Source organism: Rhinolophus sinicus, chromosome 16 (genome assembly GCF_057876585.1).
Source record: "Rhinolophus sinicus isolate RSI-liver-muscle chromosome 16, RSI-T2T, whole genome shotgun sequence".
In the NCBI taxonomy this organism is placed as follows: domain Eukaryota; kingdom Metazoa; phylum Chordata; class Mammalia; order Chiroptera; family Rhinolophidae; genus Rhinolophus; species Rhinolophus sinicus.
The window spans coordinates 32,780,297-32,807,357 of record NC_142516.1 but is presented as its reverse complement, the minus strand read 5'-3'; the positions used below and the strand labels follow the sequence as shown (position 1 = coordinate 32,807,357).

General features: G+C 47.0%; 2 protein-coding genes across 12 annotated transcripts in view; one reads left to right on the top strand and one right to left on the bottom strand.

The window, feature by feature from the left end:
- Positions 1-26,028, bottom strand: part of FAM219A (family with sequence similarity 219 member A) — a 49,115-nt gene extending 23,087 nt beyond the window's left edge. The window contains exon 1 of one of the 7 annotated variants that reach the window (XM_019734595.3): positions 25,670-26,028. In XM_019734595.3, the coding sequence (XP_019590154.1) occupies positions 25,670-25,729 (60 nt within the window). In that variant the 5' untranslated portion in view covers positions 25,730-26,028. The remainder of the gene's footprint in view (positions 1-25,669) is intronic. The other 6 variants (XM_019734584.3, XM_019734599.3, XM_019734593.3 and 3 more) reach the window with 6 other exon arrangements.
- Positions 26,029-26,179: 151 nt separating this feature from the next.
- Positions 26,180-27,061, top strand: part of DNAI1 (dynein axonemal intermediate chain 1) — a 56,155-nt gene continuing 55,273 nt past the window's right edge. For all 5 annotated transcript variants that reach the window (XR_002137602.3, XR_012495830.2, XM_019734533.3 and 2 more), the window contains exon 1: positions 26,180-26,517. Coding sequence is in view for 3 of the 5 variants with exons in the window: in XM_019734533.3 (XP_019590092.2) it covers positions 26,488-26,517 (30 nt within the window). In the remaining 2 variants the exon portion in view is untranslated. The remainder of the gene's footprint in view (positions 26,518-27,061) is intronic.

Below are 27,061 nucleotides of genomic sequence, written 5' to 3'. Positions count from 1 at the left end.
GTCTTGCCTTCCGTTTCCCCAACCTCATCTCATGCACGCCTCCTCTGCCTTATTACACTTTTATCACCAGTCTTCTTTGCTCCTGATGAAGCACCAAGAGCCTTCTCACCTCATGGCTAGATCTTCCTCGTCCTTCTGGCCTCGGCTGACACATTACCCCTTAAAAGTTTTCCATCAATACCAGGCTAGGTTAGGCCCTTCTCTAATATATTCTCACAGTCCCTTCCCTTCCCCCCATACATTTCTTTCATACACTTATCAAATTTTACTTGAATGGTTATTTGTATAATGTATTTGTTTAAGAAATGTGTGTAAAGGCAGGGACCGTGCCTGTCCCCACTGTACCCTCCCAGTGCCTAGCACAGAGAGTCAAGGGCCATAATCTGATAACAGACAGACAGATTTCCTTCTACTTGGTTTGAAGACACAGCAAGGATCTTTCTGTAACAGAGAGGTGGCAAAAGGCCGGTGGCCTGCCGTGCCGTGCCAGGGCCTTGTCTAATTGTGTCCCAGACAGATGTTGCATTGTGTGCTTTGTAGCACCACTCTATCTATGTAAGACTCTGGCCAAGGGCTGCACGAGTACTTTCCAGGAAGTTATTCTGGAGAACAGCCAAAGCAAGAGTCCCGCAAACCCTCACTTACTTGCTTACTTGGAGGCTTGGCCTAATTAAAACCTCACTTAAGGTACATGGCCAAAGCAGCAGCTCAACCCCAGGTCAACTTCTCGCGGGGACTAATCAGCAGCTGAGCAGACAGCTTTTTTTGTGACTCAACGGCCAGACTCTGATTTTGCTTGCAGATCAAATATAGACTCCCGCCATTAAATGAGTAAGGTCCAACTCTTACTGTGAGTAGGCAGCCAGCTTGGAATCCAAACCATCAGAAAACCCTTTGGAGGGAAATGGGGTGGGGCTGTATTTTGTCTGTTCAAAGTGCTTTTTGACAATGTGGGGCTTACAAGCATGTTTACCAGGCAGCGCACTGCCCAAGGCAGGGGAGCTTTTGGGAGTTCAGACAGAAGGGCAAGGAGATGGCAAAGGAAAACACAAGAAACCTCCTTGAACAGTAAACACAACCTCTGGCTGGAGAGTAGGGCCTGTGGATTCGTTTTGCCTGTGAACTGCACTGACTTTGAGAGTCTAGACAGGTCATTTCACTCTCTGAGCTCTCAGGTCTGTTTTTATTCAGATCCTGAGATTCTAGAAAGAGCCTCCAGGGCAGAAAATAAATGAGTTGTCCCAGGTCAATGCCAGATGGCAGCCATGGGATTAGAATTCATGGGCCCTTCTTTCCAGCCAGCTGCTCCCTCCCCTGAGCCCTGAACTGTTTCTCCTTCTGAATGCTCAGGATTGTATTCAATTTAGTAAGGTTTGTGGTCACATAATCACTGCTCCTAAATAAAATAATGACTGCAGAGCATCTGCTGTAAAGAAGGCAAACATGGGGCGGGGGTGGGGGGCACCTTTGCCCAAGAGAATAGGCCAAAGCAAGCTCTGGCTGAGGTTAGACCTGTTCTACTTGAACAAAAACCAACACAAACAACTCTCTTGGGATCTGCCAGAGTCATCTGTTCTCATTTCTTTTCCAGGCTTCCTTGTGTGTCAAAAGCCTATACTTAATCCCATTGTAAGGGCCTCTCCTAGAAGCGGGAATACACTGTTCCCAGAGGCAAGAGAGGGGCCAGGCTGAGGGACAGTCTGGATCCAGACCTATAAGCATCTTTCCACCCCTAAACTAGTTACTACATTGCTACTGCTCCCATCTCCAGGAGTGCTAGCCAGCTACACCTCTTCAGGTGGGTTCCGGGCAGCCCTAGCTCTTCCAGCTCAAACTCTGACAGGTCCACTCATAGCTTAGCAAACACCAAACATTATTTTCTCCTCCCTGCCCTTCCCTGTCCCATGATAACTGGCTGGTGCTAAGAGAGGGAGCCTGCAGCTGTTCTCTGGTGGTTTCTTTATTGCTTTTGCATCTGTTTCTTTGACCAGGAAGTTCTTTGAGGTATATGGCAGGTCATGGCCTTTAGGCTCACACAGCCTTCAGTAGAGGACGCAGGAGCATATAAGAGGTGAAGAAAGCAATAGAGGAAGGCCTTGCACAAGGCCCAGAGCAGGGCTGCTTGGGAGGGATGGGGTCCTGAATGTTTTCACTCAGCCTCAATCCAGGCAGCCTTACCTTCCTTTTCACTCACCGGCCCAGGAAATCAAAGTGGGAGCACAGTAATCTCATTTGCTGGTGCCGATTCATTTAGCCATGGAAGGGGCCTCGAGGTAGAGGAGGAAACTTCGACTAGAAAATCCAGTCCCGAGTAGATGATGATGATTCCTCTGCCTTTCCAGACTCCTCACACACACCCCTCTCCTAGATGATTTGGGGCAGTTGGGAAGAAAACCCTTTTACAGTGCTAATTTAGCTCCTCTGTCTAGGGGCTACGTGCAGGGCGGGGGGTGGGGGGTGGCATGCTATGAGGCTCCAGACTCACTGGTGTCATTTCTGCTTCTATTTGCTACACCTGCCGCTTTCCAACTTGTGTCAGCGCACTTCCCCTAAAAAATGGTATTTCTAAATCAAGTGTATTCCCAATGCCAGGCTGAAGGTACAATGAGGGCTCGCTCCAGGCCTTGAAACCTGCTCAGTGCTTTCCTTTAGTTTCCCCGGCCTCCTACCCCTCATTCTCAAGTTGAAGAGGGCAGTGCAGGAGTATTAGAGACAAAAGGCCCATTTCACATTGCCTTGTTCTACGATTCTTACTCTCCTCCCCCAGAGTCCTATAGCTCTGAGGTATCAGCGTGTCAGGCCCTGGCTAGGGACAGCTCAGGAGATGACATTGTTATCTTGACAGTTTATTTCACCTTCAGAGTGATGGTGACCTCAACAGAGAGCTGTCAGGCTAAATGTGTGTGTAAGGGGTGGAGGAGGTGAGGCGGAGGCTGGAGGGGCTTAAGGGGAAGTCCCTGGATCCATCGGGCTGATCTTGGAAAGAGAAGCGGGCAGGCCCTTTCACAGCTAGAGACATGTGCGGGAAGCTGTTTAAAATCAAATACGCAAGGGCCTTAAAGACTCGAGCACCTAGGCTTTTCAGACCTGGCAGGGACAGGGCTCCTCTAGGAGCTGTCCAGGGTGCTGAACTGCCTCCACCTGGAGACCTTGGCAGCTTCGGACGAGAGCCTCGCCTGTTGGTTAATGCCAACCTTAAATGCCGCTGGCTCCCCTCTGCTCATCCCTAACACCAACTGCCTGCTTGGACCATGTCCTGCATGGCCTGAAGTAACTCCAGAATGACTCCAATCACTCTCTATGGCTGCAGCCTGGGCGTCACACCAGCAGCCTGGCTCCCTGGCCAGATTTGCCAGATTTTCAACAAAGGGTGAAGTTGAGGACCTTGGTGTGTGTGAAAAATATCTCCCAGTACCTCTGGATGCTCAGGACTAAAGGGGCCTGGCTCAGAGACCAGGGGGCCATAGAGGAGGAGAGAACTCTCACTATGGCACATCCTCAGACAGTTCCTCCCCTTACCTCAGCCATCACTGCACACACGTGCTCACACACACCCCAGATTCTCCATCCGGTCACTGCAGAGCCTGTACTACTGCAGAGAACGTAGTGTCTCTTTTGTCTGCATTTGAGCAGAAGGCACCTGCTTTGTTCCCATCATGGATATCACAGAAATTTGGCAAAGAGCACCCAAATTTCAAACTTATGTAAATAAAACAAAATATTGATTTTTCTGAATTCAAGAGGAATACATAATCGCTGTAAAAAGTCCAGATAAGAACAAAAGAAGAATATAAAAAACACCCTAAATCCTACATCCAGAGCTGTATCTCATGTTAACCTCTTTGCACATAGCCTTGGTCCTTGGCTGTGTGTGTGCGTGTATGTGTGTGCATACACACACACAGACACACACATACACACACGCACACACATACTCACACATACACACATACATACACACATACACACACGCACACACATACTCACACATACACACACGCACACACATACACACATACACGTACACACACAGACACACAGACACACACACACACACACACGAGTGTCAGAAGGAGGCAGTATAATGCAGTGGTTGAAAGTATTTGTTTTGCAGTAAGTCCTCCCTCTGCCATTTACTTATCTGTGTGATCTTGATCAAATTTCTAACCTCTCTGGGTCTGTGTTTCATCTCAAACACGAGGAAAATAATAACGCCCATCTCATAGCGTTGTTAGAAAGATTAAGTAGGATAACGTATACATTAAAATGCTCACCCCAGTCCCTGCCATATGGTAAGCAGTCAATAAATGGGAGTGTTTATTACACACACATATTCCCCGTAGAAATCATTCTGTAATACTGTTTAATGCCTAATTTAAAAACATGGATTATTTTCCATTTCAGATAAGAGCTGAAGAAAGGATGAATAAGTTCAGTTTACTTCATTTCCTGTCTCGCCTAACTTTCTAGGCCACAGTGGGGACAAGCTGGAACTTGGGAAACAGAAAGGCCTCCTAGCTCAGGAAGAAAAAAAAGCCGTCCTTGACCCAGGGTTTCTAGCTTTCAGCCCGAGTTCTGTAGCCAGGAGATGGCAGAGACTTCCTCTGGTCAAGGTTCTCTCCTCCTGTCGAACTTTGGGCCCCAGCACTTTCTGCCTCTCTGCCCAGGGATGTCCCAGCCTCCTCCAGGGGCTCCTTCCCCTTGGTACCCAAAGAAGTCCATTTACTTGTCAGCGGGCAAGGCTGCTTCCTCACTGTCTGAGTCCTGGCCATTTAATTCGCATGTCTACCAGCCCAGCTCTCCACATCAGCTCACTAACACTGCTCTCTTTGAGGTCAGCCCTGAGCTCCTACTTTAAATCCAATGGTCTTTTCTCAGGTGATCTCCCATCACCTTCCAGTATAATTGGACAGTACTGACCAAGATACTTCTAGAAATTCTATTTTCCTTTGGCTTTTATGAAAACATCCTATCCATATCTGTTTTTATCACCCTCCCTACTGTTTCTCTGCTCAGACTCTAGACACAGATCCTCTCCTCAGTGTGGTCACTGGCTCCTTCCACATGCTCTCTCCTGGCACTGGAAATATAACAATAATATAAACTCATTATTTCAAGTGATATTTCTTTGGGTTTTACTCCCAAATCTATATCTCTAGCTCTGATATCTCAAACTCCAGACCTACATTGCAACTGCCTACTACTTCTGCTGATATCAGACCCCTCCTCCATCCTACTTCTTCCTTGTAACTACCCTTTTCTTATTAAGGGCACAACCATTTTCCCAGTTAAGTGAACTAAAAAAATAGAGGATCACTTAAAAAACTTTTTATTGTGAAATAATTTTATATTTGCAGAGAAGAGTTACAAGGACAGTGCAGAGAGTCTTTGTAGACCCTTCACCCAGCTTCCCCTAATGTTAGCATCTTACAGAACCATGGTACGTTGATCAAATCTACATTATTCACTAAACTACAGACTTTATGCAAATTTCTCCAGTTTTTCCATTAATATCTCTTTTTCTGTTCCAGGACCCATATTGCACTTCGTCAATATGTCGCCATGGTCTCCTTAAGTTTTTCACTCTTTTCTTGACTTTCATGACCTTGACTTGTGAAGAGTAATGGGTAGACATTTTCTAGAATGTTCCTCCAATTTGGATTCTCCCGATATTTTCCCACGATTAGACTGAGGTTATGGATTTTGGGGAAGAATACCATATAGGAAATGGGTCCTTTGCATCACAGCATATTAGGTGGCATATGACTTATCACTGGATGTGTTAACTTTGCCAGGTTTCTCCACTATAAATCTACTTTTTTTCTCTTATTCTGACCATATTCTATTAGTCAGAAGCCAGTCACCAAGTCTAGGCCATAATCATGGGGAGGAGAATTAAGTTTCACTTCCTAGAGGGAGAAGTATCAAAGAATTTGTGGACACATGTTAAAACTACCACAGTAATTAACACATATTTTGGTTGAGATTCTTATAGGCTACACAAATAGCTTGTTTTTCCTTAAAGTTTTACCCACTAGTTTCAGCAATCAGTAAATCTTGCCAGCAGCAATTATTACTATGATGTTCTTAAAAGTATTTTTAAAATTTCCCTCACTCTTTCTGCAAATAAAACTTTTAAATAAATTTTAATAAAAATTTCATTAAAATATAATTCTAAAAAAAGAATTTGTCCCTCTCCCAGTTTCTTTATTCATTTATTCAATTTTTTATTTATATCAGTATGGATTAATGCATATTTATTTTCTTTTGCGTTTATAATCCAATACTATCATTATTTGTTTTGTTTGCTCAAATGGTTCCAGCTTTGGCCACTGGGAGCCCTTTCAAGTTGGCTCCTGTCTCCTTTTGACCTGCCTAGGGGGTCATTTTGACCCACCTCCTTCCTCTTTATCCCTCTGGCAAACTAATCACGAACGTATGGTAGCACTTTCTTCAAACCATCTAACATTCATCTTTTTAAAATTTAATTTATTTGTTTACATTCTCTCAGCCAGCATCCTGTTTCAGGTCCTTACCAACTTATTCCAGGATCTCTGCAGTGGTAACCCACTCATTTCTCCAACTTGTTTCTTCTTCCTCCAACTCAGCCTGTGCATTACTCTTAAGTTACTCCTCTGGGGATTCAACACTGCTCTGATCACAGTATTCCCTTGCTCTAGACCCTTCCCACCGCTTAAAAACTCCTCAGTCTGACAGGCAATAGTTTTAACAACATGGCCCAAATTTGCCAGTCAGGCTGGCTGCTCCAATGCCCATCTTTCTAAATCTTTCGTTCTCTTTGCTCCAGCTTTTAGCCCTCTATGCAGATGACCTCCAAATTCTACCACTAGTCCTAACAGTATTGACATTTTAAAAATCTTTACTTATTTATTTTTTAACTTTCAAAAGGAATACATGTTCGGTGGGGTCAAAATACAGAAGTGATTAAAATAGAAAACGAGTCTGACTCTCCTCTGCCCGACCTTCTTCAGGTTGGTTTTAAGAATGAAGTGGCCTTTCCAGGTTGTTAAGTATCTCTCCTACCTCCCTTAAATCGCTACATCATAGCAAACAGATTTAGAGACATGCTTTTTGGCTTAAGAGTTTATAATGCAAATCATAAAAGGTTAAGTTCAGAAAAATAGATCCTTATGTTTGTATTATAACTTATGCTTTCAAAGTTTTTTCTTCATTATTATTTCCTTTAATCTCTGACAACCCTAAGAGAGAGAAACAGCATCTATTTTTTATTAAGACTTTTTTTTTTAGAGCAGTTTTAGGTTCACAGAGAATTGAGGGGAAGGTACAGAGATTTCCCACACTTCCTGCCCCCATATATGTATAGCCAGCCTCGCCCATTATCAACATTCCCCCACTGGTGTTGTACATTTATTACAATTGATGAACCCAGTGACATATCACAATCACCCAAAGTCCATAGTTTACATTATGGTTCGCTCTTGGTGTTACATTCTATGGATTTAGACAAATGTAAAATGACATGCGTCCATCACTGTGGTATCATGCAGAGAGTATTTTCACTGCCCTAAAAATCTATTATTTATTCAAATTTTACAGAGAAAAAAATATGACATCCTATAAAGTTGAGCAGCCAGCCAGGCTGCTCCTGCCCCTGAAGTCACCCAGCCAGGGCGTGGTTCCAAGTTTCCTGACCCCTTTCATACTTTACCATATAAAAAAGCCATACAAAAACCACAAAACAATGAGCAGCAACACTAATGGGAGGGAGGCCGGAAGCCAAAGAAAACCACTCGGAATGTTGACACAATCAGTGATCACGGCTTTACTTGGGGAACGTGAGAATAATTTTGTCCCCATGCTTCTCTTTTATGGTGAAGGTGAGATTGCAGGAGATCTCTAAATAGGAAACATGAGACAGGAATGTATTTGATCAATGTGGATGGCGTTCTATTTCCGAACAAATGTCCTGCCTCCCAAAAGTAACATGGTTCTACAGAACTTGAGAAGGAAGTGACTAGAATTGAGTCAAACGTGGCCAGTCAAAGCTGGAGGTGCCCAGCAGGAATAAGAGTAGCCAGACAAGCGGCACGCAGGTATATGGAAGCATTTCTATAGCCAATTCATCTCACCGATTTGTTGGCATGCATACCTGATTGAAAAATATGGGAATTACGAGGCAAAAGCGATATCTCTTGGGTAGGCATGATACAGTAGAAAGAGCATGATTTTTGACCATTTGTTTCCCAAAATGGAAAAAAAGGATGAGAAAAAGTAACATTGGTTTGTCATAACAAATTCAAATACATAGAGGTGAACAAATTCATATACATAAAAGAACATGAATGTTCTCCTATGTCAGAATGATTACCGTTTTATTATAGATTCTCAGACTGTTAAAACATGTTATCGTATATACAGATTTAAACATAAATGAATCAGATCATCCATAGTCCAAATATTTCTGGAAATGGTGAATTTATACAACACGCATTTCATCACAATAAAGAAACATATATCTTGAACATCTTTTCATGTCAATCCATATTAGATCTTACCTCCTTCTTTTAAAAGGCTTCCTACATATATATGCTGTGCGATAGATGTACCATGATTTATTTAATCACTCCCACTGATGGAGATTTACCTTGTTTGTTTTTCCCCCCTGGCTTTTATAATGTTGTAGATATTATAACTGTTATGTTATAATATTGAATATTATATTTATTTATAACATTATATTTATTTATAACTATTACAATGTCTTGCAAAAGAAAGTCTGTATACACTTATCTATTTCATAAGTTTAATAAATTCCTAGAAGTGGAATTGCTGAGGGGGGGTCAATGGGCAGGCAATATTATGTTTCCAGTTTTCTTTCCAGAAAGGTTGTGACAATGTATATTCTCACCAATGGGGTGTGGGGGATACTCGGGTTTTGAAGTCAGAAAGATCTGGAAAGTTCTAAAGCCAGCTGGTTGCATGGCCCTTGCCATGTTACCTTTCTTCATGTCCCTTGCCTTTCTATGGGTGTAACATCACCTGCTTTGCAGGGCCAGTGTCAGAGTTAAAGAAATGTAGGGACCAAACCCACAGCCTTGCTGCTACAGTGCTGCCATCACCACACTAACCAACTGAGCTAACTGGCCACCCTGTAAAATGCTGTGCAGCACTCCTGACACATGTAACAAATGGTAGCTCTTTTTGTTTTATGTTGCTCTTTCCTCATCTGTTATACTTTGTTTCCATCTAGTCTAAAGTATTCATCAGTCCCAATTTATCTGGCCACCAAAAGGAGCTTGGGATACTAACTTGAGCTTTTCTAATCAACAGCAAGAGATACTGCCCTCTTACTGAGTCTGTTTCCCAGGAAAGCCTTGAAGCCGGTTTCCAGAGCTCTATCTTTAGTGATTAAATCACAAAGATACATACTCTCCCCCTCTCTGTGATCTTTCCTAGGATCTGAATCAGGCCATTCCTACTCCCCAGGACACTGTCCATTAGGCCATTTCAGCAGCTGGCCTTTCTGGTCTTTAAAACAGGATATTTCATTAAGTCCTGAAAGATACAAAAGACCCATGGAAAACAGAGGAGAGAGACAGACTCTGAGACATGCATCCTGGGACACTGGGGAATCCAGGTTGAATTTCCTTCCCTTTGTCTTTCCACAGACCTGCCCAAGAGCAGGAGGGTTAGAACTGGTTTATGGCTTCTTGGGGCTTTAACTTCCGAAATGTATTGGCTTATTAGAGTTGAAATTAACCGGGACCCAGTGACAGAAGGCTCTCAGTGACAACTCTCCAAACCGCCAAAAGGGGGCAGTGTAATGTTATGGTTAAGAACCTGGGCTTTGATCCACAAACTTGGGCTTTAAACCGGGGTTTGCCACTTATTAGCTGTGGGACCTTGGGTCTCACTTTCCTTCTCTGTAGACTAAGGGTATATCTCCTTCATATTGTTGAAAGGATTAAATGAAATGTGTGTCCGGTGGCAGACACTCAGTAAGTGCTCATAAACAGCAGGACACTATACATATTCAACTATACATCTGCACCGTGTATAGTTGAATATGATAGTCAGACGTGGCATGGGGCTATCAAGAAAAGGAGACAAAAAGATTGAATTTATTTAGTTCATTCTTTCATTTAACAGACATCTAATGAATGTTTACTATGTATACGGCACCTTCTGAGGCAGAGGAAACATAATGGGAAGTAAAAATAGATATGGTCTGTCTTATGAAACTTGACCTTTAGAAGGACCAATGTGAATAGAATAATCATAAAAACATATGTAAAACTATAAATGTAAAAAGTGCAATAAGAAGAAGGCCACCAACGAAATCTAGAGTTTAAGGGAAGCCCTCTGTAATGAAATTATAGCTAAACTAAGAGCTGAAGGATGAGTAAGAACCAAAAAAAGGTGGAAGGTGTAGGGAAAGCATTCCAGGCAGAAGGAAAAACATGTACAAAGGCTCTGAGGCAGAAGGTAACCTGGGACATCAGAGAAACAGAAGTAAAGCCCGTAAGGTTGGATGCAGCAATGGGAGTTAATATGGTACGAGATGAGCTGGCCAGGAACGCAGGAGCCAGATCACACAAGGTCTTGCAGGCAATGTTAAGGATTTGAGTCTTTACAGTAAGAGCAAGGGGGGAGCTGCTGAAATGTAAGGGGCAACACTGGGCATCCCTGCTACTTGGAAACACTTTCCTCTTGTATCTCCTTTCATGGGGATGAAAGGGCGAGGCCTTCACACAACTCCTGCTGTGGCCTCCAGGAGAAGAAAGCAAAGAAGTAGGTAATCTACAAGGTATGATTAAAAAAATAGGGTGGATGTTTAAATTTAAAAAACTATTATAGTAAAAGACACATTGCCATTAATCCCCCTAAAAATACTCTCCCTCGCTTCAAACACACTTGTCCCATCATTCTTGCCACTTTCTGAAGCAGTTCTGGAAGTCCTCTTTCGTGAGTGTCTTTAGTTGCGCTGTTGTGGCTGCCTCGATGTCCTGAATCAATTCAAAACGTTTACCTTTCATGGTCATTTTGACTTTGGGGAAGAGCCAGAAGTCGCAGTGCCAGGTCCAGTGAATAAGGTGGATAAGGACACAATGTAATGTTTTTATTTGACAGAAATTGCCGTACTAGAAGCGATGTGTGACGTGGAGCCTTTCCATTGTGATCACAAAATATGGTGAATGCTGCTGCCAAAAGCCATCCAATGGAAAGGCAGGGATCTTCAACATGGGAAGTGGTACGTTGAACCTTAGTAACTGTGCCTGACAAGTTTCAGCTTGTTCGGTGCAGTCAGTCAGGTGTGAGCTACAGTTGAGAGAAGGTGTGTTTTAAAGTGTGCCGTAAATCATACTCCATCATGACAACGCTCCGTGTCACCCATCGCTTCTGGTACTGCAATTTCTGTCAAATAAAAACATTACGGTGTGTCCTCACCCACCTTATTCATCGGTTCTGGCACCTTGCAACTTCTGGTTCTTCCCCAAAGTCAAAATGATTCAGAACATCGAGGCAGCCAGGACAGCACAACTAAAGACACTCATGAAAGAGAACTTCCAGAACTGCTTCAGAAAGTGGCAAGGACGATGGGATAAGTGTGTTCGAAGCAAGGGGGGATATTTTGAGGGGGATTAATGGCAATGTGTCTTTTACTGTAACAAACTGTTTTTTATTTAAATATTCACTGTATTGTTTGATCACACCTCACATAAGAGGTCTCTTCCCAAAACAGAATGAGTCCCTCTGGATCCTCATCGCCCAAGGAAGAACTAGACACAGGGCGGAATGCGAGTGGGGCATCCAGGGCTGTCAGACTGATCAGACATCCTGTCCTGGGTCATGGGCTGTCACTACGAAGCTCCTCATGTTTTTTGGCTGCTGCACCGGTCCCTAGTCAGCTTCCACCTCTCTGACTTCCTGCCCCATTGGATGCTCCATTTCATTGGACATAATGACCAAGAGACCAGCAGCTATTAGGCTGGGGTGGTGAAGGTGCTGCACTCTTGTGGGCAGGGGCAGAGCCCAGGGGTGGGTTTAGGTTTGCAGGAAGCAGCTCTCAACTTGCGTGTGTGTCCCTAATTAGCCGCTCCCAGCACCCACGGTGCGTGCACTGTGTTTGGTGCAGGTGCACACACAGGAGGGCAGTCTCTACAGTCTCTCTTCTGTGAGAGAAGCTCGGAGTGGAGATCCTGGGCAGCACAGCAATGCTAAAGTACCGGCAGGTGTTCGCTGGGTTCTAGCCCTCAGGTTTTGGAACGCAGCTGGAAAGAGAAAAGGGCCTAAGAGTGCCAGAGCTGCCCATCCCACCCCTCCTCCACCCTCTTCCAGCCCACAGCCCAACGACACAGGAAACCAGGCTTGGCTACCTGACAGGGCCCAGGCTGGGGCAGGAAGCTCAGGAAACAAGTGAGAAAGACCCCCTTCAGCATAGAAGCAGGCTGCTCAGAAAATCCCTGGGAAGGTAAAATAAACCCAGCCTCTGCTATCCTCTCTCCCACAGGAGGAAAAGACTAGAGCTGCCACTCCTCCCTAGTAGGGACAAGTGTGGCCCTAGCAGGATTCACAGAGAGCAGACCCAGGAGCTTCATGAGCGGAGACAGAGCTGTCCCACTGAGAACAGACTCCAAGGACCCTCCCTTCAGAAACACAGGTCCGCAATGGAGGAGGGTGTGTACATGTGGCCTGAAGATTTCCTAGGGCCATCTTGGGTTGATATGAAAGGAAATGATGGTATAGGATAAGGGCAGTGGTAGAAAAAGTGGACTTAAAGGAGAAAGGGCTAGGGATATCTGTGGGGGATGAAGGCAGAGAATTGACAGGGGTCCTTTGTTGTCTAAATAGGAAGGAAACTCCTGATGAAATAAATGGACTGAAGCAATGACCATCAATGGCTGCTAAAAATATTAGGTGAAAGGCTGAATGGGAACCTTTGTGATGGAGAAATCAGACTAACTATACCACTCATCAATCTGAATATCGCAAAAAGTAGGACAACCATAAGTCCTGGGCCTCCTGATGTGAAGCAAGAGGAAATACACAGCACCCACTCACAAGTTTTAGTCACAAAAAAAGTTGAATCTGAATCTGATCAAACCCTGCGGTCTAATCACCAGTTTGCAGAAATACAGAAGACAGAGGACTAGAGCTGAAATAATTATTCAGAGCAATCCAGTGGGTGGGGCAAGGTGAAGCGAGGTTAATCCTGGGCTGATAATTACTTAAGTTGGGTGATTGCTACTAGGAGGCTCATTTCACCTTCTGTCTACTTTGTATATGTTTGAAATTCTCCACGACAAAATGTTGTAAAAATGTGAGGAAGTTCTGCAGACTGAAAACTGCCTCTTTCTTGAGCCTACTCTCCTGTGGGAGAGAATAGTAGCAATAGTAGCAACATGGATTTTTTCAAATGTTTCTTGAGCCAAATGAAAGTTGGCCTTTGGGAGCCAAAACAACAGCAGGACACCCTCCACTAGCTTCGGTAGTGGGGCGCTCCAGGAAGAAGGCTCCACCCCACCAGCGGGACTCTGCAGCAGCCGTGGCAGGGAGGGCAGGGAGAGGGCCTCCTCCAGTCCTGGCCCACTCAATGGAAGCCCCTCTGAGAATGAACAGGAGCACAGACCACTTGCATCTCTAGCCTCGCCTCATCACGGTCCTGTCAAGTAGGCCAAGGACTCTTCTCATCTGGTGATGAGAAGAATAAACCATCATCTCACCCTCTCCCCATAAAAGCTCCCTTGGGAAAACACTGACAAAAACCGGAAATAACCAACCCCTTAATCACCATCAACCCTTAGATCAGAAATGATACAGTAATTTGTGGTTCATTTCCACGTAAATGATCTTATTTATTTTAAAACTAGCCTGAAAGAGCTTAGGAGCCTGGCAAAGGTCGTAACGAAAGTAGCAGAGCTAGAATATACCCAGGCCACTTCCTACCACCACTTTGCATAGCTCCCGCCCTGAGTCCCAGGCCCCTTACTAGTTCACCCCGATCTCTACACTCCCTCAGACAGACTCAAACCAATTCCTCTCATGGGAGTTCCCAGAGATTGCCTCACTGCTGTAGTTCAGACCCTGATAGATCGCCAAATCTTGGTTCCCTGACTGGTTCCCTTGGCAATGTTGGCCACCTTGTGAATATCACCCCCCAACTTGGTCTCTTACTGACACCATGTAACTTCCCCCCCTCTTCCCTAAACCACGAGCCATCACTACCTTCCCACTTGGCCTTTCTCTGAGCTATGATCAGCTCTGAGCCAGGGCTGGGAGCAGCAGGCCAGCTGAGAGCAGAGAGGACTTTCTGGAAGGTGAAATCCTCAGAGAACACCTTCAGGAGTCACTGGAGGCCCCTCTCACCAGCTGCTGTGATCTGCATGCCAGTGTGGCTGCTGGCTTTGCCACCAGAGGCAGGCCTGCCCCTGAACAGAACTACTTGTAGCATGTGGCTTTTGTGGTAAGGGGAACATGAGCCCCATGCCTGACACACAAAGAACAGGACATCCAGACTGATGCTTTTCCTTCCCTCCAAGAGCTAGATATTTTTGTCCATCTCCAGGAGGATGTGTGCAGGTCATACAATGTTGGAAGACAGGTAGGAGTTATCCATCAGCAGAGCTGTTTCTTGCTCACTAAATATTACACATCACAACTCTATTAATATCTTCAACCTCACAGGAAAGCTGGCAGCAGTCATCAGCTGTGCTTCCAATGGGAGAGGGGCTCGATCACCGTCCCATGTTCTCCTGTGTCCCTTATTCCTGAGAACTGGCCTAATGCTGCGAAGGGAGAGGATGGGGAAGGCCAGTTTGTAAGGGACTCAGACGACTGACTGAGCTGGGAGACCCCACCCCCCTGGGGAGCAAGAAGTCACTCCCTGTCAGAGCATTCAAGGTCCTTCTCATCCTGTGGTCTGAGCTCAACATCATTTTCTCACAGGAGCCTTACCTCACATCCCCAGGATTTATTATTCTCTCTCATGCTACCTTGTTCTTGTCTTTTCTGTCACTTGTCACAGTTTGTAACTGTCATTCGTTTGTGCACTTTGTTTTGTAGCTGTCTCTCCCACTGGATTGCCAGCTCATTAAGGCAGGGACCATGTTTGCTTTATTCATATTATTCCTTGTGTCTGGTACAAGGTCTTGCGTATAGCAGATGCTCAAAATTCATTATTTTTGAATAATGAATGAGCACCCCAATTCATGTACCCCTCTGAATCTCCCACGATTGCTCACGCGCACCTTCTAGTGCAGTCACTAACTCTCACCTACTCATTTCCCTCTGGGTCTCTACTAGTCCCCTCCTTAGAATCACCTCCAAACCTCCTCTCCACTCTTTACTCATCCTTAGAGGAACCAGCTGTTTTCTGTAGTTCTGCTTCAAGAGAGCGAGTCTCTTCTTTGCCAGACTGTAAGCTCTGGGGGCAGAAGCTACCTGCCAAGGAGTTAAAGGGGGAGTTGGCAGATCAGACTCACAACACAACACATCAAAGTGGATACCCCAAATCAGGATACCTTATATATCAAGTTATGTGACAGAGGGGAAATAATTCTTAGGGGAGGAGGCCTCAAGATGCCTACAGCTGAGAGAAGGTGAAGGGCCTGGTTAGACCTTTTAGAAAGAAAGTTGGCATGAATAGTAGAAAGTATGACCAGGTGGGAGGGGAAAGCCTAGTGCAGATGCGTCAAAAGCCGGTGGAGAAGTTTAAGTTGATGCAAAATAACTTAATTTGGTCCCAAATTGAAGGAAATACCATGGGCCTGGGAGTCAGGATACCTGGGTGCTAGTCTAGGCCATACCAACCTCCAGCTGGGTAATGGTCGAGCCTATTCACCTTGGTGCCTTGGTGGGTTCTGCGTGCATATCTATAAAATGGGCAAAAACGATTTTCCCAATCTCTTTCCCAATGTGGTTCAGGTGCTTTGGAAACATCTTTTCATCTACCTTAAAGAGGAATTTAAAATAAGACAATTGCATCCATAAACTTCACACAAAGACAACGTATCGGGGCCATAGGACAGGTGGAATGGAGGGGTCACAATTTATTGAATGCAAGAAAAGGATGCATAAGGAAGCTGGCATTTTTGTGAGAGGCCTTGAAAGAAAGGAAAGATTAGCAAACACATATTAACAGAAAACCAGGAAAGTGCGGCTCACACTACCCCACAGTGGACTTTTGGAGCATGTTTATATTGCACACACATAATGAGCCATGTTTATTGCTAGAATGTTGCTCCTAGCTCCTGCTTTACAAAGAGTGTGGCATTTTGCAAAGAGCAACATGTCTTCCAGGTGCCCTGGCCTCTCGCTCAGGTTAAGAACTTCTACCACAAGGAGGGGGAGGCAGTGGAGTCAGCGTGTTCACGCGCCCACCCGATGGCCCTGGGTCCTCCCTGTGAGATCACAGGTAATATGAAGTCTGTCTTTCCTTTCTTAACTCCAGTCCTTTAGGCATTTGAAAACCTTAAAATGCTTCCCCTGAGACTGGTTTTTTAAGACCGAACAGCCTCCGTTCTTCCAACTGTTCCCACACGGTATGGTTTTGACTCCTTTCATCATCCTAGTCACCCCCTCTCTTGAAAGGTGACATCAGCATAAAACGCAGGACTTCATAAAGCACTGACAGTGCAGAGCTGGGCTCTCACCTCCTGAGACCTGAACTCCATACTTCTAGTAATGCAGCCCAACAGCACATTAGCTTTTCTAGTGGTTATGTCATATAGCAGACTTAGTTTCCTGTCCACATAAACACTAGCTCTCTTTGAAGGTCTACTCTAGCCTACCCCATCGCATAGCCTCACCTGGATTCCTGTTTAAATTCCACATTGCTGAATTCAGCCAGCTCCCTCTCCGAGGATAAGAGTCACATTACACACATGTGGTACAGCTTTCTAGAAAGTATGAAATCGCCACCTCACTAGCCCGAGTATCCTTACCTATAATTAGCAGCCCACCGAGCCCAAGATGTCCTTCCAGGTTCTTGCCTTGATTTTACACTCCTAAGGCAAAGGGCTACCCTATTTCAGATGTGTCCCAAGTTCAATATAACAATAGGTACAGCTATTGAATATGATCATGAAACCTCAACTGGCAATAATAGAAGTACAATCCCAATATCATGGAGAGTGGCAGTGCCACAGTATTCTGTGCTGGTCAGATCGCATAGACCAGTCTGTGTCTAGTTCCGGGGTGAGAAACTCAGAAGTATCTACTACAGCAGCCAGGCTGACTGGGGATTTGGAAACCAGTCTCCGAGAAAATGGTAGAAGGAAAACAGGACCTGTTTTGCCTGGGCCAAAGAGTGCTAAGGCTGTTTATCTCACAGTAGGGCTTTTCCTCTCTAGTAACTGCTGGTGTAAGGGTCTCCTCCATAGCCCATTCCTTCTTCTTGCTCCTTTGGTCAGGGCTTGTAGCTTCATCTTAAGTTTGGCCAACCACTTCTGTGATATATTTATCAGATCTCGTCCTGAATCTGCCTATTTCCCCCTTTCATCTGCTCAGCAGAGTCAAGATTACTCCCTCTTACCAGGCCTATCTATTTCCAAAGCATTATTAACTTTATATCAAGTCAATACTTCAAAAACTCCTGCTGAAGATCAGTGTAGGAAAGATCAGTTTTCTCCATTCGTTTCTTAAAGAGTCGTATTGCAAGACTCCAGCCCCTCCGTGAAAGAGACAGCTGATCTAGCTGACATCTCCCAGAGTCTTCCTTTCCCGTGTTCTTTGTCTGGGACAACTATGACAATTCAGGGCTGCCAGGATGGGAAGCAGAGGACGAGAACTGATGTTTCCCTTGTTGAAGACCATGGCAGACGTGGAAAAGCAACCATGTCACTGTTTTTCACTGAACCAGAACTCTGCCTCAGAATTCACCTTAACACAGGCTCCAGGCAGCCATTACTGCCCAATGGGCACTGGCGTAAGGGGTGAAATCTGCTTATCACCCATGCTTTATGTAGCCCACGGAGAAGGCTACCTTTTATATATGTAAAGTGATTATGCAGAAATGCCTCTTGAGCTGCTCTGATTGTTTGGACATTTAATGGTATTGCAAAGGAAGTACTGAGGAACCCTACTCAGAGAATCCGTTTTTTAGCTTAAATCCCAATTGAGATGGAGTTCTTCCTGATGAGAGATTTGGACTATAATCTTTATATTCTCTCCTGCTTAGCAGAACACAAAAGGGCAGAGCACAGCCCACAGGTAAGAAGAAACAGAACTGAGGCATGCTGCAGCCACACCAGGAGTAAAAGTAAAGTGCTAAATGGGTCAAGTGTACAGTATATGAAATATATCTCAATGAAGCTGTCAAAAAAAAGGTTAACGGTAAAAATGCTGGTTGTACCAAAACATTGTTTAGTAGAGAGACTTGAAGGGAAATAAACCCCACTTAGCAATATCTTAATAACTAAGCACTTAGTATTTGCTTCTGCACTTGACCAAAGTTCACTAAGAACTTTACTTCTTTCCTGACACAAAGCAGCAACGTCCCATTAGACACTAGCGTGGGGGAAAAACGGTGTGGGCTATACCAGAGGCGCAGGAAAACTGGGAAGAACATAAATCCAGACTGGATCAGAAGAGACACTAATTTCCAAGCCAGAATTTCCCAAAGAGTATTTCATGAAATTCATTGGTTCTGTAAGATGCTAATAGATGTAATGTGAAAGAAGTTTCCATAGTTACATAACCTTGGGAAACATTTGGTTAAACGAAACTGGAAAGGTTTCTTTACTGCAGAACTTCTCAGAGCCTTTAAAATGCTAGTAAACATTGTGATGGGATAGTGTGCAGTGTTTCCCAAAGGAATTTGTCTATAGATTCTCCCCCCCCCCCATAAAGTATCTCAAGGGACCAACATTCCTAATATACTATAGGAAAGCTGGTCTAAGCCATGCTTGGCTGGGGGCTTCACCATTTCCTTTACCAGGATAAAATTAGAAATTAATATGGGAACTACATATCATTTATAGCTTGGTACACAATTATGTTTAAGTTAACTGCATAGTAAAATATATACAGTTCCCATGCCACAGTTTGGGGACAGATTAATTCAATCAATCTTAATTAAAGTACCTGTCAGGTACTGTTTTAAAGAGATGGTTTGGACTCGGGTTATAACAGCCGAGAGTCTGGTGATGAAAACAGGCAAAACTAGGCAAGAAACCTCAGTAACCAGACTCATTTCTGCCTGGGTCTGGCCTCTTGTCCGACTCATGCTTCTCAGAGCTAGAAGGGTCATTCCGAGAGCACCCTTCCTGGCCGTCATTCCTCTGACCTATGCACACACTCTCAGACATCAGCAGCATCATCACCACAGAAACCTAAAACAACCCGCAAGAAGCACAACCATGCGATCCTCATTTTGACATCTGAATAACAGCAATAAGTGAAAGCAGATAATCTACTAGAACTGGCTCCTAAGAATATACAGTCTAAGGGGAACTCCTACAGGCCCCCATCCACCCTTCCTCCAGGGCAGACCCTCTGGGCCTCCTTCCTAGACAACCTGCCCTGCCCCAGAGTCCCTCCCGAAAGCCCAGGAGTTTACTTGGCTGCCCCACATGAGGCCTTTGGGTCATGTGCCCGCTTCTGAACTCCAGAGCAGAGCCAGATCCAGAGCGGGTCCCAGCTCAGCCTGCTTCCTTCCTTCCTTTCTCTCGCCTTGATAGCCAGATTCCCACCAGAGTCTCCTTAGGAAACAATAACTTCAGAGCCCGCTGAGTCAGCCTCTTGCTTCCTTCAGCCAGCACCTCTGGGTATCTGCCCTTCGCCTCATTCTCCCCTTCCCACCCCCTGGGGGGCCCCCTGTACCAGTTCTCCCAGGGTCTGCTGGAAGGCATGAAGCAGCGGAATCTCCCATGTCTCCTTTCTAGACACAAGGCTCCATCTGCCCTTTGGAGGGGACAGGGTCACTGAGACTAATCAAGTTCCAGTGAAGAAGGCTCTGATTTCCATTTCTGTTCACTCTGGGCTATAGTCAGTCAAGGGCAGCAGACAGCTGGGGGCTGGAAATGACCTAGCGACCACGGAAGCACCTGCCTACAGAGGCTACCCGTAGGGTCTTTAAGAAGCCATGTCACCTCTGAGCAATCTTACCCCAGAAGCCTGCTCCTTTGGCACACCTTGCCTGGAAGATAGCAGCCTGGGCACTGCTTCTACCCCAGGTGCAGCTTTCCAGGCTGGTCTCAGAGAAAGGAGATATGTGTCCTTTTCCATTCTGACTCTTGTGTAAAGCAGTAACTCACATCCATTCGAGGAGAAATCAGTGAACGAGTCCAGCTCAGCTAATCAGTCAGACAACCAGAGGTTTGACCAGGATGAAGCTTAAAGGGAAGGCCAGAAACTGGAACATAACACTCTCTCTCAGCCAACAAACAATTTTATTTTTCTTCACCAAAGTGCTGCCAGAAAAACAAAACAAAAAAACCCCACTGTGGCTCCTTGCTGCCACCGATTTGCTTGCATTCATCAAAGCAGGTCGCCGGGGGAAAGTACTCATTGGCAGCATTGCTCAGTCTCCCTTATGAGGCTGTGGGGCCAGGCTGCTCTTCGGTTTTCTAGGACTCCGTGTCTCCCTTAACATCAAGAATGCAGCTTCGACAGCAGAGCCAAGGAAAACAGCACCCTTCTCCCATATAAACAGTCCCTGAAGCCAAGAGATACACAGGCCCCTGAATTTTCTGGGGGTGGTAAAGGTGCCTCTTGCCCTCCAGACATCACGCCAGAAACCTGGGAAGCATCCTTGAGTCCCTCTCTCTCCACCCCACCTCCAAACAGGTACCACACCCTGCCTATTCCACTTTATTAGTATCTGTACATATGCCCCCTCCTCTCTTTCAGCTTTAGTGTAGGCCTTTATCATCTCTTGCCTGGATTCTTACTGCTCTCACACCCATTTTAGTTTTCCAACCTCCAGTCTCACTTTTTCTAATCTCTCATCCACTACTGGAGTGATTGTCCCAAATTCAAATTTGATCATGTTATTCCCTAAATTAAAACCCTTCCTTTATTCAAATGCACCCTCTTGTTTCTTCCTCCATGCCCTTTGGCTGGAACTCTCGTGCTCATCTCATCTTATCCGTCTGCCAAGCTTCTAGCTCTCTTCTAAGAGCCAGTTCAGCAATGAGTCCTGTGTGAAGTCTTCCCTGATCACTCGATGAGAGCCCTTTCTCATTTGCCTTTGGCCCCGCAGGACCTGGTTCTTCCTTTTTGCAGTGCTCAGTACCCTGTAGTACCTCAATCCCTCTTGACTGCGTATCCCTGGAGCAAGACTCTGTGTTGTGGAGCCCAGCACAACATCTAGCAGAAAGGCAATTCTTCGTGTTTGTTGACTGAGGAGATGAAAAGCAAGGGAGGAGCTAGAGAACTTTGCAATATAGGAAAAGAGAGAAGGGGATGCCTCTTCTTAGAACCTGAGAAATACTCCTAGATCATGAGCCACATGGACCCACTAGGAGAATCCACCCTTAAATTGAAAAGTCACCTGACTACAAGGAGGCAACGTAAGGCTCCTGGACCACAGAATACATGTAGGTCAGTTCTCCACAGTGGCTTCTTGCTATTTTCACAATGTTCTCTCTGCCACTTTCAGGAGCTGCTGCGGCCCCTCATTGAATGACGTCCTGACGATCCCCATCCGTGTCAGGAGGCAGGAGCGGTCTGAAACTCCTTTCCTAGCTCTCATGGTCAAAGGGTCAGAGGCTCAGTATTTCTCTCCTTTTCCCAAGGGAGGTGTCACCCTTTCTCAGAAGCACCGTCTACTGATCTCCACTCTTTCCTGACATATAGCTACAAGCTTCCTGGAGCCTTTTGAGCCCATCCTTCTCCTGGTCACTCACTGGAGAGATCTCACTTTGTCTCTGTCCTTAAAGTTACAAATGAATAAAGTTACAAATGAACTAAACAAATGAATTAAACATTTACATTAAACATCACAAGGGTTTCAGGGAGGCCAGACAAGCATTTCTCTCAAGTGTACAGAGAGCCTGTCTGATGCCATATGCCATTTTTTGGTCTCTTTGGTCCCTGAAAGCACAGGAGGCAGAGTTTTGCCTGACACAATTAAGTGCTTAAAAAGCTCCTTATTTTCTTTCTTTTCTTTTTTTTTTCTTTTTTGGCAACAAATCTCTTCCTCTCTAACTGCGGCCAAAGAGAAGCCGTAGACTGTGAGCCTGCACCAACCAGCCCCCCAGACAGACAATAGAGCCAGAGAGCCCACCCCTGCTGCTCACACAAACAAAGCCCGAATTCAACCCAACTGCTCAACAGAGAGCCTTGGGTAGCTGGGTGCTTCCCTAGATCAGTGAGGTGTGTGGCGTGGACACAGAACTGACATACAAGGTATGCCTACCCTTGGCAGTTTCTTTGGGAAGATCTGTGCTCAGAAACACTCAGGAATATCTAGGAAATACATGCAGTAGGAGTGGAGCCCAGGGACCAGGTCTCTAAGTGGCGCTCTCATTTCTTTCATAAGGAGACAGGAAGAGACCTTGGGGAGCTCTCAGGGATAGGCCCAGGCCTGGTTCAGCTGCTGACACGCAGCCAGTCCAATTAAATAATTGGTGTGATGGGGAAAAGAGGGAGGCCACGCCCTCAGGCCAACTCCCACTTCAGACAGATGGCTCCTTACAGCTGCAATAGCAGCAGCAACAACAGGGCAGGGATCTCTTCCTCTTCCTGTCACTAAGCTGAGAACTAATGCTTAAATTAGCACCTTGAAAACACCCCGATCTACCGGCTATGCCTTCTCTTCTAGCTTCTGCCACTCATCTAGGCCTCTTTTTTAAGCTTGAGTTTCTCTTTCAAGTAAATAATAAAAAAAATAAAGATGCTTTCCCCTTATAGCTCATCTTTCCAAGTAATGAATGGCCTCAGGATTTTTCCCATTACTATGAGTAGGGGAGGGTTATTTGATGATGGAGCCCATGTGACAAGCCTGTATGAGTACAGCTTGATCCAGAAAGGGGCAGTGATGCTGGCACCAGCGTTGCTTTGTTTCCTTTAGGGTTTAAGGAGAGAGCCCCCACTCTGTCCTCAGAGGGGCTCACACTGGAGGAGGGAGCAAGAGCAATACACTTCTGTTGAACTGTGACTTTCAGGAGGGCAGGGATGTATCTGTGTCTATGTTGCTAACCACTGTGTCCCTGACACCAAGTATAGTATCTAGAACAGAGCATGCTCAATAAGTATTTAGTGAATGGATTTGCTGAATCAATGGTACCAGGCCCCTATGATATTCTTTGGAAGAGAGGAGCTATTGCTTTAAAGAGATAGTTTGCCTTCGTTTCATAAATGGGAAAACTAAGCCAGAGAAGAGGAGGGACTTCTTGGAGGTCTCAACGATAATGGCAAGAAATGAAATAAGTCACAGCTGAGTCCAAGCCTGCGACCCTAGTTTTTATGGGCTACTCAAATATCCCTATTTTTTCTTCTGCTTTTCTCGTCTGTAGTATACCATCTTGATTCCTTATGCCCTGAAATAAAGGCTCTTGGGGAAACTCCACACAAGATTCTGGTCTCAGTAGCACACAGAGCATGTAAGGCATTCTGGGGATCCTCTAGAGTTCAACCTGGGAACAGGGGTCAAGAGGCAGAGATCTGCAGGGCAGTATCTATGACCCCCAAATGGGGGATGACTATATTGCTACTTCCATAAGGCTTTCATTCAACCTTAACAAAGCAGGCTCTAGCAGAGAAAGGATCCTTTAGCCTTCAAGAAAAGGGTCTCAAGGCAATCACAGCCTTTCTGATAAATGTCTCCTTGCACTTCTACTCCAGAGCCACACAGACCAGAAGTAGCTCAGGAGTAGTGGGGCCACTACTCACTAAAACCATCATTGAGAACTTCAGGCAATGACTGTGGCACCAAGGACAACTGAGAGAGCCTGGTGACTCCATTCCTTCCTCCCTTTCCCTGGACAGCTATTGACTCCCTTTTTAGGAACCCCAGATAGGAGGCAAGAGCCAACTCATCACTTTCTTCCCCTGACTCACTTGGACCTCTTCCTCCTCCTTTATCCACCCTCACTTTTGGTTATTGATTAGACGCTTAGAACTGGAAGAGCAATCTAGTTTGACAAGCTAGCTTGGCTGGAAAGATAATCCAGAAAGGAAAGTCCTCTTAACCCAGCCTAAAATCTTCTTCAAGTCTGGATTATTTGGGGGGCTGACTTTTCTGGTCCCCCAAATAATCCAATGATGGCATCAGGCTAGCATTTCTTTCCCGTTTAATATTATACACTTCTGTAATGCTTCTCTGTGTTTTGCTTCTAGATCTAAGCACAAAAGGAGACAAAAAAGTCTTTTCTCTCCTGCTAGGTGGCCTCTAATGATTCTCTCTACCATCTCCCAAAAGGTGTGGCTTAGAGTTGGTCATGGGTCCCTGCCAAGGTCAGTCTGGGCTGCTGTAATGGACAGGTTACTTGTTCAAGAAGTCACAAAGCACGTCTGTCAGCCAGGGATGTGGGGGCCGAAGGGTAGAACAGGTTCCTCGCCTCCCCGCCTAACATAGAGGGTGGAGGCTTAGGAAGCCCGAGATCTTCCAGATTTGTAGAGCTCCGACGGGCTCCAGCAAAGCTCAAAGAATAGAGCATCCACACCTTTAGGGTTCCTGGCCCTCCCTGCCCCCTTCCAGCTCCCCCTAGGGCTCCAAGGGGGGGGGGGGGAAAGGAGAAGGAAAAACGAACTGAGCCGGGGCACTTCCTCGCTCCTCCCTCTCCCTATACCTGCTGGCTAGGCCTCGGCGTCTCCCGCCCCGCCGCTGGGCACACCAGCCAGTCCCCCGGAGTGGTGGCCGGCGGGCATAATCTGCCCTAGGCCTGGCCTCAGTGCGCCCGCGTCGCCCTCCCCCTTCCATCGCCTCCGCGCCGGCAGCGATGACATCATTCCTCCCTGACTCCGGGACCGCGGACAGGCGGCAGGATAGGCGCCCAGCAAGGACTCCAAGCACGTAGGCCTAGGATGCTTGACCGTGGGCACAGGCGGCTCCAGCGCGGCCCCGCCCCCTCTCCCGACGGTTCGAGAGCGCTCTCATCCGCGCCTCTGATTTTCTATCTCGCCACGGCGCGCTCTCCTCCCCAGGTAGCGTGGACTACCTGCGATCTCCTCCGGAGAATGGAATTCTCGCGTCCTGCACCCACCCCTGCCCCTCCTGGTCCGTGCCCCCGCGTTCCAATTCCAGCAAACCGGCGGGCAGGCCCCTCCTCCTCTACAAGCCTATTCCCAGCCGCTCTTAGCCTGACTGCTCTCAGGCCCCCTCCCCCGCCCTGAGCATCACAGGCCTCCAGCGCTAAACGCCTCCCCACCTCTCACGCCAACCCACTGGGCCTGCCGCCCGTGGCGCCCCATGACAGGCCCTCCTTTCCCAGCTATGGGCCTCCGTTAATGGTGTGCACCATTGTGCCTCGCTCGGTTCCATCCGACAGCGCTCCCCGTAGCTCCCCCGGCCTGACTCCTCAGAAGGTGCCCTCTGCCCTTACAGGCCCTTTGCTGTCACCCCGCGTATTCTCCCACGGTTTTCTCGTCCTGCAGGTCCCCCTCTTCCACGATGCGTTCTTAAGGCTCTCGTGGCCCCATCCGAAGGCGCACCCTCTTCACAGTCCCTAAGGCCTGATTCCCTCCCTCTCCCTCAGGCGGCGCTCCCTCCCGGCCCTGGCCTGCTCGCCGCCCGCCCCCTCACCAGCGGCTGCATCTCCGAGTGCGCGGTGGGCACCTGGAACCGGTCGATCTCCTCCATCATGGTGCCGGCAAGAGAGCGGGCCCGGGGCCGGGCGCGGCCAGGAAAGCCAATAGGACCGCGCGGGGCAGCGGCCCCAGGAGCCGGGTTGGGTGGTGTAGACTAGGCCGCCCCAGACGAGTCGGGCGGGCCGGCCGCGGAGCAGATGGACCGATGGGCGCGGGCGGGAGGTCTGCTGGCGCGCTGAGGCCGGCGTGGCTCCGTGGGCTTGCCTAGTGCTACCGCGGCTGTGGCGGGGCAGAGCCGCAGGTCTGGCCTCGCCTCCTCCGCCGCCGCCGCCTCCTGTCAGCAGCTCAGCCACTGCGGTGACTCGGCAACTCCACTTCCGGGTCCGGGACACCGCCTGAATCTGCATTATTCATGAGGAGGCGGTGTCTGGAAGCCCCAGCCCCTCCCACATGCAGGAGTTCCAAATGCGCGCGGCCGCGGGTGGTGTTATCCCCGAGGGCGGGACTTAGTGGAGCCCGAAGTTCCCCGCACGCCCATCCTTGCTTCCCCCTCCAGCCGGGAGGGGAAGTCAGAGGCGCCTGCGCCTTAGGTGTCGGCTGGTTGCTGGGTAACCGCGTCAGGGAGGCGAGGATTCCATCCAGCAAAGGCGCGGGGATCCACAACGACGGTTGTCCCCAAAGAACCCCTGAGACTGGGAATTGAAGTGAAAGAGAATCCAGATTTCCTGTGTGTGATCGAGGGGACGGACAAACTTCTTGTCTTCAGGCGAGGAAGACGCTCCAAGTGTTGAGGTGTTTCCTGCTTCTTTGAAGATGGCCCCTAAACAGCCGCCTCGTAAGCAGGTAACACACTCCAACCTGCCCTTTCCCGGTGAACTCTGACCTTAGCCGCCAATGACCACTGATCATACCTCTCCTACTGATCTTTCATCTTCCTTTCCCTGTTGACCACTAACCTCCTCTCTCTCCTGTGACCCCTGGCCTGTTCCCGCTGACCTCTGACCCTATGCTGTTCTCTCTCCCACTAATCCTAGTCTTCTCTCCCACACTGCCTCTGAGCCACTGTTTCCTACTTCTTTTACACTTTTCCTCCCTTCACCATTCCATTCCCTTCCCTCACTCCACTCCACAGACCCATCCTGACCAGCCCTTCCTCCTCAATTCCCCACCCCTACTCCCACCAATTCGTTCCTCATTGCCCTCACGTTCTTGTCCCAAATAAATTATTTTTCCAGCCCTTTACTGTGAGCCCAGTGCTGGGCTAGGTCCCAAAGGCCCACAGAGGGAGTAGAAGAGAACTAACTACACAGGAGATGGGACAGATTAGGTGCCAGAGTTTGGTTTAGATTTTTCTGTGCTGGGAGACTTGTAAGGAGAGAGAAGTCAG